General features: G+C 34.3%; 1 protein-coding gene and 2 pseudogenes across 1 annotated transcript; 1 reads left to right on the forward strand and 2 right to left on the reverse strand.

Moving 5' to 3' along the window:
* The window catches only part of LOC102670000 (UDP-glycosyltransferase 708D1-like), a 43,896-nt pseudogene that overhangs the window by 18,631 nt on the left and 2,655 nt on the right, over window positions 1-22,610 (forward strand).
* LOC100776648 (miraculin) lies at window positions 1,919-2,679 on the reverse strand. Its single transcript, XM_003534030.4, has one exon. It carries the CDS (start codon window positions 2,653-2,655, stop codon window positions 2,056-2,058), a length of 600 nt encoding a protein of 199 aa, XP_003534078.1. The 5' UTR covers window positions 2,656-2,679; the 3' UTR covers window positions 1,919-2,055.
* LOC100777183 (miraculin-like) lies at window positions 13,577-14,175 on the reverse strand (annotated as a pseudogene).

Raw genomic sequence — 22,610 nt, forward strand, 5'->3', positions numbered from 1 at the left:
CAAAAAATAAAATAAATTTCCACCGATCATTTGATTTGTAATATTCGTTAATTTCTGTTAAAATGAATTCCGACCGTTCGGTCGTGCCGTAACCACGTTGGAAATAAAAAAAGAGGTAAAATAATAATAATATAATAAAAAATACTTTTTAGTAAAATGAAGCGAAAAAATCAATCGGACGTTATCTCTTTGGGATTTTTCATTCTTAATCGAATTGACTAATAACTAAAGTGAAACTAAGGCTAAAATCAACTCTCCTAGTCAAGCTCGTCCACAAAAAAGGTCACTAAAAAGGGTTTGAAAGTTTATCATTTCAGTTTTCCTTACCAAGTAAATGGATCATTTTTAAGGTCCAACGCCTTAAAATGATCACCTTTCAAGTAAAAAGAATCGCTTGATTCACTCTTAAGAAAGAACTACGTAGGTCTGATTTCCTCTTTGATGGAGGGTACGTAGGAGCAAAAGCCCCGCTTTTGTCGACCTCAAAAAATAAAAAGAAATAAAAGTTAAGGTAACACAATTTCCACAATTCTAAAAAAATAGGCTGTTGTCCTTTGAGACAAACGTGAGAGGTGCTAATACCTTCCTCAAACGTAAATACAACTCCCGAACTTAGAATTTTCATTTTGACCGGTTTCCTTCAGTTTTTCCGACGTTTTCCACAAATAAACGTTGGTGGCGACTCCGCGCATCTTTCCTCCTTTGGAAAGCGCACCCGTGAGCCTCGCCTCGCACGCCCGCAAAAGGACATGTTGCGACAATAGTATAAAGGAAATTTTTGAAGTAGTTGGGAGGATTTCGGAATGGTAGGTAGGTGATATAACTACGCCCAATGTATGACCGAACGTAGCTCTGATACCACTGTTGGTAGTTGGTTATAGGATAGTTGATAATTGATAGTTTTAGAGAATTGTTTTAGAAAGAAGGCTATGTCATTGGTTTCTTGGAATATCAATTACAACATACCAATTGCCTATTTATAAGCTCAAGTCACCAACCTCTCAATAGTGGTGAATGTTTCTACATTGCTTTAAGTCTTTCTAGAGTTTTCATGATAGATTAGTATCATGATAGTTCTAGATTCTTCTATCTTATACATACACATTATAATTCTAGATTGTTCTACCATATTCATACACATTATAGTTCTAGATTGTTCTACCATATTCATACATACTATAGTTCTAAGACATTCTACCATTTTCATACATATTATATTTAAGAATATTCTATAAATTTATAGCAATTTCAATAGTTTTAATGGATTGGGGAAGCGGTACTCTCGCAACTTATTTTGCTGTGTAAGTTCTTTTTAGGTTTTACTTCATTTGTGATGTTTAGTCATAGCTAGGCAGTGCTGTTTGTGTTTTACTTCATTTGTAATACTATATGTTTCTAGTGGGCGACCGAGCTAGGTGATTGTAAAGTTACTTCTTATTCACTTTGAATTGATCTCGTAACATTAAATTGTACAGTCACTCTAGACGCAGAAAGCTATACACTAAAAAACATGAACTAAAAAACTATAGACACAAAAAGCCTTCCAAAATGCTATTTCTATAGTACCCACAGGCTAATAAAACAGAGCCTCCCACGAAGCTAAGAGATGTGGACAAGCACAGAAGCGGATTCATACACCAACCGAGAAAACGAGACCAGGTTTGGGGACATTTTACAATGGAAACTAAAAACAACGCTATTCCTGTGGTATTGCTATCTCCACTCCCATAAATACGCTCTCCCTCCATTTACCATGGAAACCACTCCAGAACAAAGTGTTTTATCCATTTTCCACCAGTCTAACGGCCACCTTCATTGCAATGTAAAAGCCTCCATTGTAAATCACGAATATGCATGCCAATTGCAAACAATGACAAAGACGAACAGAAACTAGAAATTTTCAAAAGACTAAAAATAGAAAGTAACTTGTTTATTTATTATCAAGTCCGTGGCAAGGAACTCAACATGAGAATTACCATATATGCAGCAAAAGCATAAAGTAGTTCATTACACTTATTCATTATTCTTTAATTAGTTTTGTTATCAATTCAATAATCAAGCCCGCTGGAACTTCACTTTGTATGGTTCAGAACTTAGAGCAAGACGTTTGCCATATTCATCCTGGTATATTCCAATATCACTGCATGGATAACTGCAATCGTTGCACACACTTGGACAGTAGACCAACTTGTAAGCATCCTCATACTTCTCAATCTTGAACCAATTCGCCACGGTTTGCGAACCGGGGTTGCCGAAATCACCACCAGTAGTCACAAACCACTGTGATGTTGAATAATCATAGTCCTTAAGCTTCCACGCTGTGGTCTGTGGACAACTTGTGCCAACGGGGAAATAGATGTTGAGATCAGTGGAAACACGAATGACACCTTTGTTAAAATTAACAGGTGTAAAGATCAAAGGCTGGCCTTGGTAACCATCAACTGCTACAACATCAAGAGGGCAATCTGCACCTGTGCTTGCCATATCAAGGCCACCTAAATCGGGGGAAGCCGGAACGATGTAGTAACTCGAACGAGCTCGAACTATCTTCCCTGATGTGTCCAGCACTTGCTCAGGTGCAGGACCTGCTGCACCAAGAAGTGCCTTTGTGCTCAAGGCAACTATAAGGACCAATGTTACCAATGTCATCTTCATTTTTCTGTTTTTAGTTTTGTGTCTTGTGATGGATATGGAAGAAGAGGGAGATTTATATATAGGTTCGGAATTGGTCTAATCCATGTACCCCTGTGCACAAAAGTCATGGATTTTGCTTATACAATTGGCCTATAAATTAAGATTCAAGTTTGTCAGCAAGATTTGGAAAGTTCCACATAATCTGATTGGTTGGACTCTAAGTTTCAGATGAACTTCGAGGTTTACACACAGTCATTAAGTGCCTAGCTAACTTCTTGTATCATCGATCAAGTAATAAGTCAGCTTCGTCTGTTTAGCATGTAAAAGTATAAGGAAGCACACAGACTAGTGCATTTTCATTTTTTTAATTAAGCTCTCTATTGTGAGATTAACGAATTTTCCTTTTTTTAAGATTAACTTTTTCTTTTTGTCTTCCAATTTAATTAGGCAGGTGGGGGCTGAAAAAGATGTGGATATTCAATCTGATAGCAATCAAATATTTTACCGTCGTCTTTCAGAAATCCAACGTTTTGAAGAGAACCATGAATTCTGCATGCAGTAGTATTTCTTATAAGCTTTAATTAACAGATTTTCCCTTTACTTTACTTGTAATATATATATATATATATATATATATATATATATATATATATATATATATATATATATATTAAGTTTTGTAAATTAAAGTTTGTTGACTTCATTGAATTTTTTTTATATATATATTTGCTAAATATATTACACTATTGAATTATAGGAACCATTAAAGGGTGACAAATCCTATGATCTTACAACTTTAATTACTTAATAAAAAAAATTTCTGAATAAAAAAGTACGTAACCACTCCTTTAATTTCCTCTCCCCTACTCTTTTTTATTAGGTATATACCTAACTATTTTGGATAAATTACATATTGCACTTTTAGATACGCCTTAATTATATATTTTATTAAAAATCATAAGTAATCTTTTATAGACAAAGAGAAAACAAGCCCATAAATTAAAGGTAATTTATTCATAGGAGATGGTGATGTAGTTCACGATTCACCAAGAATGAAATTAAAAAATAAAAAAGTGTCCCGCGAAACTATTTTTGGCAAACTACCACTACTATAAAAGCAACCTTTTACGACGCTAAAATAAAGTTGATTCTATCAAATTCGTCTTAAAAAAACTATCGGTGATATTTTCATAAATAAGTTGTGTAAAGACACTCAAATTTAAGACGGTTTTGACTAAAATTGTCTTAGTTGGAACAATTTTAAAGATGGTTTTACCTAAAATTGTCGTTGTTGTACATGTGAAATTTTTATATATCGAGTGAAGCAACCAACTCTTGGAAACTTGAGTTTGAAAAATTGCCAAAATCCCTAAATCCTTAAACCCTTTTTCCGCCAGCCCCACACACTTTTCGACCACATGGTTGATGGTCCCATCTTGGAGTCCCAGGCTGCCTCCCTCATGAAGAACCTTCTAGAAGCCGCCGCACATTGCCATTGCCTCGTTGTTGCCCACCATTGCACACTACAAACTCTCCCTCATTCGCTGGCCCTCTTCCTTCTCCAAATTGAACCCAAAAATTGTTTTTTTTCATTGAGTAAGTATCTTTCCTATGCACTTCGTTTCATTTTTAATCTCATTTTGTTTCATTTTCCTAGCCCACTTGTGTTTCGTTGCTTATGAACTCTTTGATTAGCATTATCCCTCTGTTTCATACACTGCGCATCGTATGTTTGATTATTTGGTCGAGTGAATTGATAGAGAACATACGGTATGGTGGAATATGTGTCTGCCTTTTGGTTTGTTTTACGCATGCACCTCGTTGCTAGGGTTTCCAGATATTGGTCTCCAATAGAAGTTTTGAATATGTTTGCAAGGTCACGATTTGTCTTGCGAGGCTGAAGCTGAGTAGTGAGTTTCTATTTTATGTTTTGAATTTTGGTATTGGTTTTTCTTCCAATGAGTCCTATGTTGCACGGGTATGGGGATTGGGTGGTATGTCCTAATATTGAAATTGTTTTTGATTCCTTTTGTGTTAATGTGTTATTCCCTATTTGTAAATTGGAAACATGTGACAAGTTAGTAAACTTTTATGAAAGAGTAGCTACAATGAAGGTTGAGGCTGAGCTTGAATAGCTTTGGACTAGATCTTTAGTTCCCAGTTTAGCCTTCTTTGGTAGCAGATTGAAGAAGGTTGTTGCCTCAAGGCTTCCTAACACCACAGTTTAGCCTTCTTTGACCACATTCAAAGGGACTACTTTCAACGAAGGTCATTTCAACATCGTTTTTAAAATTGATGTTGAAAGTCCTCCAAAACCGATGTTAAAGCCTTTTTATGTAGTAGTGTTATCTTTGCGTTTTTGTGACTTGTGGTGGATAAGGAAGAAGTGAGGGCGATTTATATATAGACTAGGGATTGATCTAATCTATGTACCTATGTGCACCAAGGTTGTAAGACCCTCTACCCCGACATACATATACTTAAGAAAAACATATAATAATCAGAAATTTAATTAAATCAATTTTATTCAAATCACTTAAACAAATTCATGTGGGTAAAATGGTCACATTCACTTTACTGTTGCCAAATAAAACTTATTAAAAACATCTCCGACTCAAAACAAGGCCTTCCAAAGCTCCAAAGAATGAACTAAAGACTCAGCATGTGAAACAAAATGATAAAAACTACACGCAATTAATACATAACTCCATGTTCCAATGTCACATCCTATCAGAACATTATGTTCTAGCATCCTCTAACATGAGGTTCTCCATAGTCATCCACATAACCATTGTTAACTCATTGGCAAGTGTACCAAATTTGTCACAAGTAGTAAAGTACTCGGAAGTCCGAGTGTCGAATCCACAGGGACTTTGTTTGTACTTAGATTAATGCAAACCCAATCTAAAAGCAATAGATAAAGAATTTAAAATAAAGATAAGAAAATATAGTAGATAAGATAAAGATTTAAAAGAAAGGATAAAAGATTTAAAGATAAATATAAAAGATAAAATATTTAAATTAAAATATGATAAGAGAAAATAGAAGATAAAAAAAAATAAGATAAGAAAAGTAAAAGATAAAAATAGAAGATAAAATCAGAATATGATAAGATTGGGACCTGGCCTGCCTTATTTGCCTAGGATGTATGAGTTTATGATTTTTCTTTATCAATTTAGGTGACTCTGTTCTACCCACATTTGTTCAATTACTTACCCCTGATTCCTCACGATGACAAGCCTATTTTATTTATTTATCTTCCAAATTCCTTTGCAAAGACTCAACAAATAAAATGCATGAAGTATGAATTCTAGATGTTTGCAAGAATGCATGGGCATAAAATAATCATTCTATTCCTAGCAATGACTTTCTTATGAAATTCTTTCTTTTTGTTCTATTAGAAGTTACCCTCTTTCGAGTGTCTAACCCCTAAAACCAATGCATGCATACCTTCCTTAAATCTTATTTAGAAGTTACCCTCTCCCGAGCGTCTAACCTCTAACAGAATATAAAGATGAATAATGCAAGATAAAAGCAGAAAAGATAATAGAATAGAAAACACCTTTGCATTGATAAATAGTGAGTACATCATAATCGCTTGGCTTTTAGGCCTGCCAGACCCTAGCTAGAGGCTTAGCCACCACTCATGACCATTGAGGGCTTTACAATGAGAAAGGGGTGAAAGAAAGAGAGGGAGTAAATGAAACCCCTAGGAGAAGGGGTTGTTGTGTGTTGTTCTTTTCTGCTTGGCTTGACTCCCTTTTTATAGTTGTTGTAGTGGACGTGGGCTTGATGCTAAAAATCTTCTTTTTTTGATATTTTTGATATCTTTTGGATTTGTTTTGCATGTAATCATATCTTCCTGAGATTTCTTGATATTTTGGATATTTTCTAGATCTTTTTCTCCTTTAATCTCTCCTTTTCATATCTGCAAGACATAAATAAGAAAAATATCAAATCTTAATATTTAAGCCAAAGATAACTGCTAAATAAATATTTTTAAAGATATTTTCAATATATTTTTACTATCAAAATAGCTTATATTTAGCAGTTATCAACCATCTGCTCCCACAAACACAAAGTTCAAGATCATCACAAGATCCAAACACAAACAACACACAAGGAGTGAGTTATCACATTCCTAACTAATAGAGAGAAATGAGACAACATATATATGCATATCATATAAATGACATACAATTTACTTTAACACGACATATGTCATTCCATCACTTATCGCATAACATCACATATCAACAACTACACGCTTCACACATTTTCACATCATTCACTTACTCAAGGATCAAAACACAATATCACTCAACCAATAAATATCGATAAATATACAAGCGTTATGCAACAATATACTAAGACTCAATCATATATGCAATGTGATATTATGTCAGTGAAAAACCTCATCGGGCGCCCAAGAGTACATGACAAGACAGATCACACACTGGTAAGTCAGGTCACTTTCACTAGGTAAAATCCTAGGGAGACCTGTTAGGGTCACTATGTTTTGCAAGAACACTCCAACCATATGGGATCAACATAGGTTTCAAGGAACATTCAAACCAAGTGTATTTATCCCCAAGACCTACACTTCGAAGAGTCCGTCAGGGCTTCTCCTTCTAGATTCAAGTCCAACCCAGAAAACATTTTAGCACGCATACTTTATCTATGAACTGTACAAAACACAACTCCTCTATTGTTCTCAAAATAATTTTAACTTGTTGCGCCTCAAAGTGATTAAACTCGTCGGATTCCCACAGTGGATCCCATCACAGTACTCGTCGCGCATTAAGTCGCCGCCATTAAAGGATTTTTTAGTCATGTGATTGTATGGTTCATAGCTCACAACTCAATGAACACAATATCTCAATACACATGTGTGATCTCACAATTTAACACATACTCAACTTGTCACTTACACATAGTTTAGTACACTTCCATAATCCCAAGACAACATGTTATCACACCTCATGCATTATATACATGTCACACAATAATAATAATAATAATAATAATAATAATAATAATAATAATAATAATAATAATAATATGTTATGTTCATATGATTAAATACCTTAAACAATTTCACATAATCATATTAAAATCAAAGGAATCAAAATCATAGGTAAAAAAATAGGAAAACACCAAGAGCACTCAATTTTATCAACCAATTCGCATCAGGGCATCAATTGGTCCGTCAAACACAACAATATCGTAATTATAATCATAAAGGAAGAATCACAATACAGTAAACATTCCAAAATAAATCCCAATTTGATCCTCTACGGATTTCTATAAATGTTCATTCTAACCCCAATTATGATAAACTCATCCCTTACCTCTAAGTGGACTCACGTGTGTAGTCAGACAGTGATAGTAGCATCTCTAGCAATTTCCTAAAATTTTTCAATTTTTTCCTCTAGTTGCTCTATTAAGGTTTCTAAGCATTAGAGAAAAGGGGGAGGGATTGGAGCCTCCATTTCATTATCTCTGTGCGAGGGAAATTTCTCTCACCATAGATATTATTTTGAAAATCTCAACGGTGGAAATATGGGAAAATGTATTGCAAACCTGGTGGTCAAATTGAACAACAATCCAATGGTTAACGAGTACGAGATCATAGTTTTACCGAGCTAGATTTGGGTGTATGCGGGAAAAAAAATAGCTAGGTGCAAGGGACATTTCTCTCACAGCAGATATTATTTCTCAAATCCCAATGATGGGGATATGCGAGAGTGTGTTATGAAACTAGTGTTCTCATTTCACGATGATCCAACGGTTAACGTGTCGACGGTCATAGTTTTACTGGTACATGTTTGATTGTATGTGAAAAAAAGAGAGGGTTTTGGAAGAGGGAAAATGAAAAATGAATTTGAGAGAAAGATAGAGTGTAGAGGCATGTCGTAAATGTTAAAACTAACCTAATATATCTTTATTTATAGCTAGGATACTCTCAACCTATTATTCACTATATTTTTCTTTATTTTATAAAAATGAACTCTATTTTACTCTTTATCAAATGAATAAATAAAAAAATTTCATTTCCTATAAAAATAGATATTCATTTTATATACCTTAAAAACATTATTTTTATTAATAAAACTAATTCTCTTTATTTATTTAATTACAAAAAATCTCATTATTTTCTTAAAACTTTATTAATTTTTAAATAAAATCATTTTTAGTTTATTTTATGAAAAATGAAATGTTACAAAGGTCATGGATTTCCGCTCATACAATTGGCCTATAAAGATTCAATTTGTCAACAAGATTTGTAAAGTTCATACTATACTTAGTGTTACCTCTGTTGTGTAAAATTTGTCTAAGTTATGGAACTTATGAAATTTGAATGAGCTTGTTTGGTAGGAAAATAAGATAGCATTCAAAATTGATCAAAATGTGAAAAAAAATTGAGAAGTCGAATGCGCCATCAAAGGAATTCATTTCAATCAGAATTGATGGTTTCAACGACTTCATTAAGGCGCTAGGGTTGGAAGGCACTCAAAAACAAGATTTTTTCAAAATTTGAAATATCAGTTAAAGCAATTATGAAGAAGTTACACAAAATCATCCAATGAATGTTACATCTATGTAGTTAATAATATTGTTATCCATGTGTCAAAATCATAGAATTCAACCGTTAATATTAGAATTATATATATATACGACCTCTGATTGTTAATTTTCGATGGATTGAATGATTATCACTTAACTTCTCAAATATCGACAATGCCGCATATCGAAATTGGCTACTGGTTCGGAAGGTCGCTGTGTATGTATTCATTCCTACCTTTTATGAATTCATGTTTCTTGACATCATTGCACATTTTTAAAACCTTTACTTTTTTCAACCTTTATTTTTTCTCGTAACTTTTTCTTTTTCAATCTCTACTTCTGGTTACTATTGAAATTACTATCGAAATATAATCATTATCAAAATTAACTTTAAAATCGAAAATACTTTTAAAAATTTACTTACAAATCAATATCCAAACAATTATCCATTGTGCTTGCTTTTCTTCTACAACTTTCGACAATCTCAGCTATATAACTTTGAGATATAGATTATTGGTTGTGGCAAGCCAAACAATTTGAAGAGCTGGCCGGATCACTTGGATCATCAATATTAGCCTTGGGCTTTAATGACAAAACAGAGGAGCTTGCTTGATATATGTTGTGTTGCCTAAAGCAGAACAAGGTAGAAGAAACCTGCAAAAGTTCAATAAACTCATGAAATTGTAAATTATTGCAATGAGAAGGTGTATAGATAGACAATATTGAAAATCCATGTCTGTTCATTTGCTTCAGTTAATTGGTTTAGTATTGAAGCATAATTCCTCTTAAAAGGTTCTAAATCCTTTACTGAGTCGTCTCCATATTTTTGCTCTCTGATACCCCATCCTTCATGTGCCTAAGTTCAGACAATACAAGTTCCTAAAAGTTCAAAATTAACAGAAAAACTAAGATGATTTGGGTTATACACCTTTTTGTCTAGATCACAATTCAACTCTGCGATATCAAATATGTCAGCTTATTTTAAATAGACATGATCAAGAAGAAAAGGTTGAGAGCTTGATACTGATTGGGCATTACCAATCACAATCTCACTGCACACAACTTTCAATTGTGATTTGGGGGTTGAAGAAAAAACCTATGAATTAAGGAGGGAAAAATAAGGGAGCTTTTAGGAGAGATTCAAGCTTGGAAGATTCTAGAAATGGTGTTGATAATAGGGTTATGTGTGGGTGAGACTCCATTTCTATCAGGTGTGTGCAAATTTGTCTTCACGCGAGAACATTCCATGCTTTCAGAACCTGATTCTCCAAGGCTAGGTCTAGGCATAGCTCAATCGCGAACCCTAAACCTAACTTAACTCAGATCTGTGTATGAGAGAGAGAGAGAGAGAGAGAGAGAGAGAGAGAGAGACTGACACACACCTCTGAGATTTAAAGAAAGATTGGGAAAACAAAGAGAGAAAGAAACCAACTGTAGACAGCCTTCGGAGCACCAGCGACGACAACAAGCTTTGTGATGGGGTCAATGATAGCCAAGTGGGCCACAACAGCGTCAAGGATGTAAAGGGAAAACAACGACAATGAGGACCGAAAATAGCAATGGCGAGGGAGAGTGAAGAAAGAGACCCAAAGGAAAAAGGGGTTGAGAGTGACAGGGAAGAAGTAGCAAATCAACATGTTATTTATTATATAAAGGAGGAACCTTTTCCAAGACGGTTTATTTAAAAATTGATGTGAATTTCACAACAGTTTTTAACAAAACTATCATTGAAACTCATATTGTACAATATTTTTTACAAAACCGATGTTGATTTGTGCAACAAATTTTCAAAATTGCCACCGTGTGATCTTTGGCATCGATTTTTTATAAACCAACAAGAATTGAGTGTCATGGAAAGAGTTCTTTGTAGCTGTGACAATCTCCACAATTTATAAACGGGAAAATCCTTTGGCCTTCACATTGTCTTGGTATGTCGCAAAAATCTAGTCATAGGAACTTTATTTTAGTTTTTTCTTTTCTTTCTCGTGGTAATGATGTCAAATTGCATATAGTAACCTTAACCTCACAAAATCATCATGAATGGGCATAAAAGGAAGCATATAGAACTAATCATAAGAACTACTTTAGTTTTTTACATTTAAATCTTTCTCATAGTTAAGTTGAATGGAACTTCCAAGTATAAATTTTTGGAACCTTGACAATTCTATGCATGCACGTGTTCTTATTACTATTTTATGGTTGTATTAGCTTTAAGAAGGTATAATTAGAAATTCCCTTGGCTTTTGACCGAAATGCATCACATCTCAATTAAAATAATATATGATGAAATTTGAATTTAAATGTGAAATCGAATGTGGCACGTATGCAGGTGGGTACATCTGCTCGAACTATGGGAGTGGATCATGCATTAGAAAACATCAATAATATGAAGGTGGCATTTCCAGAACTATGGGAAACCAATGAGAAGCCTAAAAGTGTCAAGTGCTCTAGAAAGGTTTTAATTGAAACATCCGTAATAACCTAACTTATTCGTCCAAGTTTTAAGAGACATTTGGTGTCTAGTATTGTAATAGTAAATGATTATGATTAATGCAATTGGAAGAATTTGATATATTTATAAATAGTTTTTATTCGCCATTTTCCCTGTCCTTTTGAAAATGTGCAAAGATTAAGGTTATTCAACTTGAGGAAAAGGTAGTATATTTAGAATACAGACATTGAAACTTCTTATGTAGCATGCCTAAAAGTACCTTGGCCTTTTTGTCAGAACTGATATAGATAATGATTTTCAACATCAGTTTTTAAAACTGATGTTGAAAGGGCCTACTTTCAACAAAGGCCGTTTCAACATAAATTTTTAAACTGATGTTGAAAGTCCTCCAGAATCGATGTTAAAGCACTTTTATGTAGTAGTGTTAGTTTTGTGTTTTTGTGACTTGTTGTGAATAAGAAAGAAGCAAGGGCAATGTATATATAGATTAGGGATTGATCTAATCTATGTACCTATGTGCACCAAAGTCATGGATTTCCGCTCATACAATTGGCCTATATAGATTCAATTTGTCAACTAGATTTGTAAAGTAATACTAAACTTAGTGTTATCTCTGTTATGTAAAATTTGTCTAAGTTATGGAACTTATCAATTTCGATGAGCTTGTTTGGTAGGAAAAGAAGATAACATTCAAAATTGATTAAAATGTGAATAAAATTCGAGAAGTTGAATGCATTGTCAAAGGAATTCATTTCAATCGAAATTGACGATTTCAACCACTTCATCAAGGCATGTGGGGTTGGAGGGCACTCAGAAGCAAGATTTATTCGAAATTCAAAATATCAATTGAAATAGTTATAAAAGAAATTACACAAAATCATCAAATGAATGTTACATCTATGTAGTTAGTAATATTGTTGTACATGTGTCGAAATCATATAATTCGACCGTTAATATTATAAGTTTATAAATAAGAGTTTCGATTGCCAATTTTCGATGGATTGAATTATTATCACTTAACTCTTCAAATACTGACAACGTTGACATCGAAATTAGTTGCCGGTTCAAAAGGTCATTGTGCAGGTATTTGTTCCCACCTTTTATGAATTCATGTTTCTTTATATTATTGCATATTTTTAAACCCTTTACTTTTTTCAACCGTTATTTTTTCCGAAACTTTTACTTTTTAAATCTCTACTTCTGGTTAGTATCGAAATTACTATCAAATTAACTTTAAAATAAAAAATACAATTATAAAATTAACTTACAAATCATTATCCAATATTACTATAATTATTTGTGGTTATCATTATAAATATTAAAATTATTATATATATTAAATCTTAAACTGGAAACAATGCTAGGCGCTAGCTAAAAGATGTGGACAGGCCCAGAAGCAGATTCATACACCAACCCAGAAAACGAGACCAGGTTTGGGGACATTTTACAATGGAAACTAAAAACAACGCTATTCCTGTGGTATTGCTATCACCACTCTCAAAAATACGCTCTCCCTCCATTTACCATGGAAACCACTTCAGCAATCTGTGCTAATTTATTTTCTGCGATTTGGAACAACCTTGGATACTTCTCCTTTAATACACAGTTAGACACCCATCCATCCACTGTCAAGCCAGAACAAAGTGTTTTCGCCATTTTCCACCACTCTAACGGCCACCTTCAATGCAATGCAAAAGCCTCCATTGTTAATCACGAATATGAATGCCAATTGCAAACAATGACAAAGACGAACAGAAACTAGAAATTTTCAAAAGACTAAAAATAGAAAGTAACTTGTTTATTTATTATCAATTCCGTGGCAAGGAACTCAACATGAGAATTACCATATATGCAGCAAAAGCATAAAGTAGTTCATTACACTTATTCATTATGCTTTAATTAGTTTTGTTATCAACTCAATAATTAAGCCCGCTGGAACTTCACTTTGTATGGTTCAGAACTTAGAGCAAGACGCTTGCCATATTCATCCTGGTATATTCCAATATCACTGCATGGATAACTGCAATCGTTGCACACACTTGGACCGTAGACCAACTTGTAAGCATCCTCATACTTCTCAATCTTGAACCAATTCGCCATGGTTTGCGAACCGGGATTGCCGAAATCACCACCAGTAGTCACAAACCACTGTGATGCTGAATAATCATAGTCCTTAAGCTTCCACACTGTGGTCTGTGGACAACTTGTGCCAACGGGGAAATAAATGTTGAGATCAGTGGAAACACGAATGACACCTTTGTTAAAATTAACAGGTGTAAAGATCAAAGGCTGGCCTTGGTAACCATCAACAGCTACAACATCAAGTGGGCAATCTGCACCTGTGCTTGCCATATCAAGGCCACCTAAATCAGGGAAGCCGGAACGATGTAGTAACTCGAACGAGCTCGAACTATCTTCCCTGATGTGTCCAGCACTTGCTCAGGTGCAGGACCAGCTGCACCAAGAAGTGCCTTTGTGCTCAAGGCAACCATAAGGACCAATGTTACCAATGTCATCTTCATTTTTCTGTCTTTAGTTTTGTGTTTTTGTAACTTGTGATGGATATGGAAGAAGAGGGAGATTTATATATAGGTCAGGGTTTGGTCTAATACATGTACCCATGTGCACCAAAGTCATGGATTTTCGCTTATACAATTGGCCTATAAATTAAGATTCAAGTTTGTCAGCAAGATTTGGAAAGTTCCACATAATCTGATTGGCTGGACTATAAGATTCAGATGAACTTCGAGGTTAATTTACACACAGTCATTAAGTGCCTAACTTCTTGTATCATCGATCAAGTAAGTCTGCTTCGTCTGTTAAGTATGTAAAAGTATAAGGAAGCACACAGACTAGTGCATTTTCATTTTTTTAATTAACGAATTTTCCCGTTTTTTAGACTAACTTTTTCTTTTTGTCTTCCAATATAATTAGGCAGGTGGGGGCAGAAAAAGATGTCGATATTCAATCTGATAGCAATCAAATCTTTAGCCCTCCTCTCTCAGAAATCCAACGTTTTGAAGAGAACCATGAATTCTACATGCAGTATTTCTTATAACCTTTAATAACTGATTTTTCCATTACTTTACTTGTAATATATATATATATATATATAAAAAAAAAAAATAAGTTTTGTAAATTAAAGTTTGTTGATTTCATTGAATTTTCTATATATATTACACTATTGAATTATAGGAACCATTAAAGGGTGACAAATTCCATTCTTTTCATAGAATTCATTGAGTTTTTATAGGTGACAAATCCTATGATTTTAGAACTTTAATTACTTAATAAAATTGTTTTTCTGATAAAAAAAAAGTACGTAATTATAACCACTCCTTTAATTTCCTCTCCAGTACTCTTTTTATTAGGTATATGCCTGACTATTTTGGATAAATTACATATTGCACTTTTAGATACGCCTAAGTTATAAAGTCTCTTCAAATTCTTAAAGGATCTAATAATGTTCTAGTGGTTAATTTTTTTAAGAAAAATATTTATTTTATTAAAAATCATAATTAATCTTTTATAGACAAAGAGAAAATAAGCCCATAAATTAAAGGTAATTTATTCATAGGAGATGGTGATGTAGTTCACGGTTCACCAAGAATGAAATTAAAAATAAAAAATAAAAAAGTGATCCCAAGAAACTATTTTTGGCAAACTACAGAAGAGAGATTTCATTCGATTTGAACCAGCACCAGCCGTCCCCCGAAAAAAAAAATAAGGCTAATTAATTGTAAATAAAAGCAAAAATTACTAGTTAAACCACCGTAAACCTACTCCTAGCTTCATCTGTTTTCTTGTTTTCTTAGAAAAAAATGGATATATATAGTGAAAGCACGAGAGGAGTAAAGCTTGGGCATACAAGCACAAACGAATGTATGTATTCTCACAGATATTCTTAATCAGTTCTAATTTTAACAATTAATTTGAATCATAAGTTATTCAGTCTCCTATCAAATAATTCTCATGTCTCACTTAATACACTTCCCATATAAGTATGCATTCTCACAACTTACCGCGGAAAATAGAAGAAATTTGCTTAAACACCCAATTAGACGAATCACCTGCACCAAAATATCCAAAACTAAATAAACAGATTCTAAATTCTCCAACAGTGCTGCGTCATCATCAATAATCTCCACCACATTAACATAACGAATCCAATCTGATTATAAAGTCCCTTCACTAGAGAGAGATAAGGATTGTGAAGCGCCTGAATCAGAGGGTTGCTTAAGCTTGAGGCTTGAGAGCGTGAAATTGTCATCAAGGAATAACTTGGCCAAAGAAGAAGAAGAATGAGTTTTTGTAGTGCCGCGTTTGGCTGAACGTGAACCAAGCACAGTGTTTAGTCTTCGAACGTACAACTATTCCAAAAGTTCGTTTCGCAGCGTACAGAGCCAGAGTGGCCTGCATTTTACAATATATATAGTAGATACACATGAAAATAACAAGAAATAACAGAAGCATACACAATTCATAAGGTAAAATGCCATGCACAATTACATTTAATAGATGATAATTTGAATAGTTGTAAACAAGGTTCTTTGCTCCAATGTCTAGACTCATAAGTCGACAGAGAGTAAAACTTCTACTACACTTAATCAAGTGCTTTGGCGATCTCACTTTCTTACATCTTCAACAGGAGAACCAAATACATAGAAGATGACAGTAAAATCATAATTAACCTGTGACTCAATATACTCAATAGCAGAAACAAATTCTGCATATATTCAATGTAAAGGAATATTCATGTCAAACAAACAAGGAAGTATAAATATGTATTACCTGGTTGATAGCACAAACAACAGGGACATTAATGTCAAACAAGGAAGCATAAATTGCTTCTTTAAGCTGTTGTCTTGATACTTTGGCTGATTCGGTATCTGGAATGAAGAAATAGATTAGCATTGTACATCTGAAATCATATAGGAAGGAAAACTATGTATTATTTGTTGAAATTATAAGAGTGGAAATGGAAAGTCCAGACTGTGTCCAGGAATAAGATTGTCGCTAAGAACACGTCTAGAGAATACCACAGTGACAAAGGGTTGTTTTTCTCTGATACAGAAAAACCAAAAAACAACTATGTACAACAAAGAAATAAAATAAATAGCTGAAGTTAAAACTGAAAATTATAACAGTTGGGTTAAAGTTCTTAATTTAAATGTTGTACTCATTTTTCTTTTCTTATTAGCACCACCGCAGTATATCATAAAATGTAACTGACCATCATAATGACATATTGGTACAGAAACAATAACTGGCTGTTTATTCGGTTTCACTGCATCCTGCCAACAACATAAAACGAAACAAATGAGAAACAATGCTTTTTTTAATGTAACTATTTATATTCAGAAGTATTGCAAAGATAATCATTGCCAACTACATTTTGCAAGAGAGCAATTATCTTCACTTCCTAAGCTGCATCGAACCAAGCTATGCAAAGTATCTAGTACAATACCATGTCATAGACCAACTATCCCAAAAGCTGAAGATTTTAGATGAAGACACGTGATTGGTTTTTTATTACATCTTTAACAATAAAACACCACCACTCTAAAAAGTCAATCATCCAAGAAACACAACTTAGGCCTTTAATGATAAGCACAATCTAGTAGCATATACCTCATTGGGGGCACATTCAATATTCTTGATGCAGCTAAGAAAATATCAGGAGCAGGTTTCAAATTCTCAAAAGCATCTGCAGAAACAATTGCATCGAACCTAATAAAACAAAGGCAATTGTAAAATTAAGAGCGAACTTTATAGAGGGAACTGATGGTGTCAAGTTTCTCTTCTTTGCCTCAACCATTCTGCATCACAATGTTGTTAACATAAGCTTAACAAAAGTTTAAACTAGCATCCAATACAATATTATATAGGAAGAGACTTTATCTGTTTCTAGGGATATTTCCACATACTTCGTTAAGTGCTCCACTCTTCGTTTTTTGTGGTGTCTCCTTTCTCCTCTGCACAGTCATTTGATTTGAGGGACATAGATAGTTAAATTATTAAAAGAATGACCAAAAGTTCTACTCAAGCATTTAGTCCACATTTTCTCTACAGTTTGTCAAGTGGCCAAGATAATTACTCAAATGTTGTGTGGTGTTGACCAGAAGGTAAATTTTGCAATCGTATTAAATCTTTGGACTGATAAGAAAAAAATGTCCATTTTGCAAGATTTTACAAGATACAGCTATTAGCAGAAGTGTTCATCAAAACAAAAGAGCTATTAGTAAAACTATTATTAATTGTTATATCTACTGAGTACTGACTAATAATCTTCTGAGTTCTGATGTTTTGTGTATATAAACACACACAAATTGCTATGACAAACAAACCTTATCTTTCTATAATTAAGGTCAGAAGCTTCAAAACGAATCAAGCAATAAAGGGAATCAAAAAATCTAATGTATGATTTAGAGCACAATAACTCTATTTAATCTTGAAATAAATGGCTACTTGAAATAGTTGATGTTATACATCCATATCTTTCTTGACTTTTCCTCTGCAAAATTTAGCCACTATAACTCATAATTTGTTGTAGAAGTCAAAATCTCTTGGTAAAATCATAATTCTAATGACTACCTCAAATCCATGTCTGTTCATTTGCTTCAGTTAATTGGTTTAGTATTGAAGCATAATTCCTCTTAAAAGGCTCTGAATCCTTTACTGAGTCATCTCCATATTTGTGCTCTCTAATACCCCATCGTTCATGTGCCTAAGTTCATACAATACAAGTTCCTAAAAGATCAAAATTAACAGAAAAACTAAGATGATTTGGGTTATACACCTTTTTGTCTAGATCACACTTCAACTATGCAATATCAAATATGTCAGCTTATTTTAAATGGACATGATCAAGAAGGAAAGGTTGAGAGCTTGATGCTGATTGGGCATTACCAATCACAATCTCATTGCACACAACTTTCAATTGTGATTTGGAGGTTGAAGAAAAAACCTATGAATTAAGGAGTGAAAAATAAGGGAGCTTTTAGGAGTGATTCGAGCTTGGAAGTTTCTAGAAATGATGTCGATAATAGGGTTATGTATGGGTGAGACTCCATTTCTATCAAGTGTGTGCGAATTTGTCTTCACGCGAGAATGTTCCATGCTTTCAGAACCTGATTCTCCAAGGCTAGGTCTAGGTATAGACCGATCGCGAATCCTAAACCTAACTTAACTCTGATCTCTGTGTGTGTGTGTGTGTGTGTGTGTGTGTGTGTGTGTGTGTGTGTGTGTGTGTGTGTGCGTGTGTGTGTGTGTGTGTGTGTGTGTGTGTCTTCACGCGAGAATGTTCCATGCTTTCAGAACCTGATTCTCCAAGGCTAGGTCTAGGTATAGACCGATCGCGAATCCTAAACCTAACTTAACTCTGATCTCTCTCTCTGTGTGTGTGTGTGTGTGTGTGTGTGTGTGTGCGTGCGTGCGTGCGTGCGTGCGTGCGTGTGTGTGTGTGTGTGTGTGCTTTGAGATTTAAAGAAAGATTGGAAACACAAAGAGAGAAAGAGACCAACTGTAGAGAGCCTTTTCCATGATGGTTCATTTAAAATATGGGGACTGAAAACAGCAATGGCGAGGGAGAGCGAAGAAAGAGACTGTTAGTTGTTATTTACGACTAACTTTTATATAGAAAAGTTTTATAAAATGTTTATCTTTTCCCCAATTTATGGTTCTTTTTGTAGGTTGTGCATATTTTTAGGTTTAGTTTAATTTTGTTCAGTAGAAATGCCCAACATTGTGAATTTAATGTGTTTCAACTTCAATTTCAGTTAAAAAGGATGAAGATTATGAAGGCTTGCAGCTGATGTCTCGCTAAGCGAGGCTTGTGCGCTTAGCGAGAATCATGCGCTAAGCGAGGCACTCAGCCCACTTAGCGAGTAGGAATCTAGAGGAAAATCTGAGAAGCATATGCACGCTCAGCGTGTCATCAGCTCGCTCAGCGAGGCATTTGTCTCTTCTCGCACTAAGCGCGCCCAGCTTGCTCAGCAGATATTCACTAACTCGCACTAAGCGTTAAAATGGTGCTAAGCGAGCCTTTGAGGACAGAAAAAGGGGGTGCGTGAATTGGGACGGAGAAAGTAGAACAGAAGCGCAAAACAGAGCAAGGACACCAAAAATCTCAGCTTTCAAGAGGATCTTAGGTTTAGGAGTAATTTCTAGGTTCCTAGAGGTGGAGGAGACATTCCCACCACTGTGTAATCTGTTATTTTCTTCTTAAACGCTCATCTATTAGCTGAAAGGTGTTGCCTTGCGATGGAAGGCTAAGTATCTCTGTTGGGAAATTTTGCTGAAACTTATTGTAAATTCTTAACTATCTATTCAAAGTTGTTTTATGTGTTCATTGCTTCTATCTACACTTAATTATTGCATGCTTTTGGTCTGATCATCCATTGGTATGTAAAGTTAAGATTTTTAGCATGGGAAAATGTATTAATCCTTAGAACTGGATAGAGCAAGGCTAGATAACTGCATTGCTAGACATAGAGTGCAGGGTTTTAGTTTTTGATATGCTGTGATTGTAATGCTGTTCGGTTAGGCTAAGTTTGACGAGACATCCGAGAACAAGATTTAATTAGAATTAGTCCATTTGCGCGAGGAATCGTTGTTTGGTATTTTAGTCCTCAACATAGAACATAAAAATAATCTGAAATAGAGAAAAATCATTTAATTATATCAAGTGTTCAATAGAAGGACCCCACGTTTTAATCATTTGTTTTCTCTCCCGTTTTGATAAGCGTAACTTGTAGTTTTTAGATTTATAGTATATACATCCTTTGCTCATTTTTATTTACATGGATTTATATCAATGTCTGCTTGCTGAATGAAACTTCACTGAATGAAACAAGTTCCTTGAGTTCGATCTTACTGTTTTATTATTTCTTTAACGACTTGGTACACTTTTCGATAAAGTTCAGGGTTGTGCAGGGCTCGAACAGAGACCCAAAGGAAAAAGGGGTCGAGAGTGACAGGGAAGAAGGAGCGAATCAACATATTATCTATTATATAAATTAGGAACCTTTTCCAAGACGGTTTATTTAAAAACCGATGTGAATTTCACAATAGTTTTTAACAAAATTGTCGTTCAAACTCATATTGTACAATGTTTTTTACAAAATTGATGTTGATTTGTGCAACAAATTTTGAAAATTGTCACCGTGTGATCTTTGGCATCGATTTTTTATAAACCAACAAGAATTAAGCGTCATGGAAAGAGTTTTTTTGTAGCAGTGACAATCTCCACAATTTATAAAAGGGAAAATCCTTTGGCCTCCACACTGTCTTGGTATGTCACAAAAATCTAGTCATAAGAACTTTATTTTAGTTTTTTCTTTTCTTTCTCGTGGTAATGATGTCAAATTGCATATATTAACCTTAACCTCACAAATCATCATGAATGGACACAAGTATTTTCTTACAATTGTGGATGATCACACTAGATTTGTTTGGATTTTTATAGTGACTTCTAAAGCTGAGACTCAAACTCACTTACAAGCTTTTGTTTCCTATATTGAGAGGCAATTTAATACAAAAGTGAAAACTATTCGATCAGATAATGGTGTTGAGTTTGTCATAAAACAATTTTATCACAGTACTGGTAGAACACTAGAATGCATGTGTTGAAACTCCACAACAAAATGGAATAGTGGAGAAAAAACATCAGCATTTATTAAATGTTACTCAAGCCCTTCTTTTTCAGTCCAAGTTACCACCAATGTTTTGGTCTTTTGCCTTACAACATGCTGATTTGCTTATTAATTGTTTACCAACTCCATTTCTTAATAATATGTCTCCTTTTGAAAAATTATATGGCACTGCTTATAACATTTCTTCCTTAAAAGTATTTGGTTGCTTGTGCTACACTAGCACTCTCACTAATAATAGAAAGAAGCTTGATCCTAGAGCTTTTGTACTCTTCAATCAATAATAATCACAATCTTGATTCATTCTCTCATAAGATGTTTTCTCTATTTTAGTAGCATCCTTCACAAGCTATCTCTTCTTCTTCATTTGAATTCATCAATGGCATTTAGGCATGGCAATGAAACTCCTACCCGTGGGTATCCGCCCAATCCCGTCCCAATTTTGACAGGAAATACCCGAGTGGACCAGGTAAGGGTTCGGGGATTATTCGACTTTTTTAATCGGGATTCGGGTCGGGGACGGGGATGTCACTACCCGTCCCATACCCATTCCATACCTGTCCCAATGATGAAATTATTAAAATTTTATTATTACTTGTTAATTTTTTTTTTTTTATAATTTTTACATAATTTAAGGTTATTTTCTTGATGAATTTTGTAGACAAATGCTCTGCAAATACAAGTAGCTAAAATAAATGTGTAACAATCATTTTTTTAAATTAGATTTTCAATATAATTTTTTTACAAAAAAATAAATAAATTACAAATCTAAATCGGGGACGAGGAAACCCGATACCCAACGGCTACAGGGATGGGGTAACAAATTTTAATCCGTCGGATATCGGGGACAGGTACAGGTATATGTTGAGGAGTCAGGGTCGAGGACTGGGGAGGAAATATCCATCCCCGTCCCGCCCCGTTGCCATGTCTAGTGGCATTCTTTTATAACTTTATTACACCCTTCAATGGGAGGGTTTGTGAGTACATAGAGGGTGGAACTCAATAATAATGGAGATTGTGTAGAAGGTGTGACACCCTCTACCCCGATATACATATTTATACAATAAAGTACTTGAAAATACGAAATTACATAAAATGAGATTTTATTTTCTAAGCATAAAAGAGTTCACATGGGTAAAAGATTCACATTCACCTCACTGTTACCAAATAAAACTTATCAAAAACATTTTCGGCTCAAAACAAGGTCGTTCAAGTTTACAAAAGAACTTAAGTTAAGAAACAAAATAAAATATAGTAAAATAACATGTTCAGGACATCATGTAATTAAAATAGAAACTCATGCCTCA

This window comes from Glycine max, chromosome 9 (assembly GCF_000004515.6).
Source record: "Glycine max cultivar Williams 82 chromosome 9, Glycine_max_v4.0, whole genome shotgun sequence".
Taxonomy (NCBI): Eukaryota; Viridiplantae; Streptophyta; class Magnoliopsida; order Fabales; family Fabaceae; genus Glycine; species Glycine max.

Coding starts and splice junctions, on each gene's coding strand:
- LOC100776648 (XM_003534030.4), bottom strand. CDS start 2,655: ATGAAGATGACATTGGTAACATTGGTCCTTATAGTTGCCTTGAGCACA.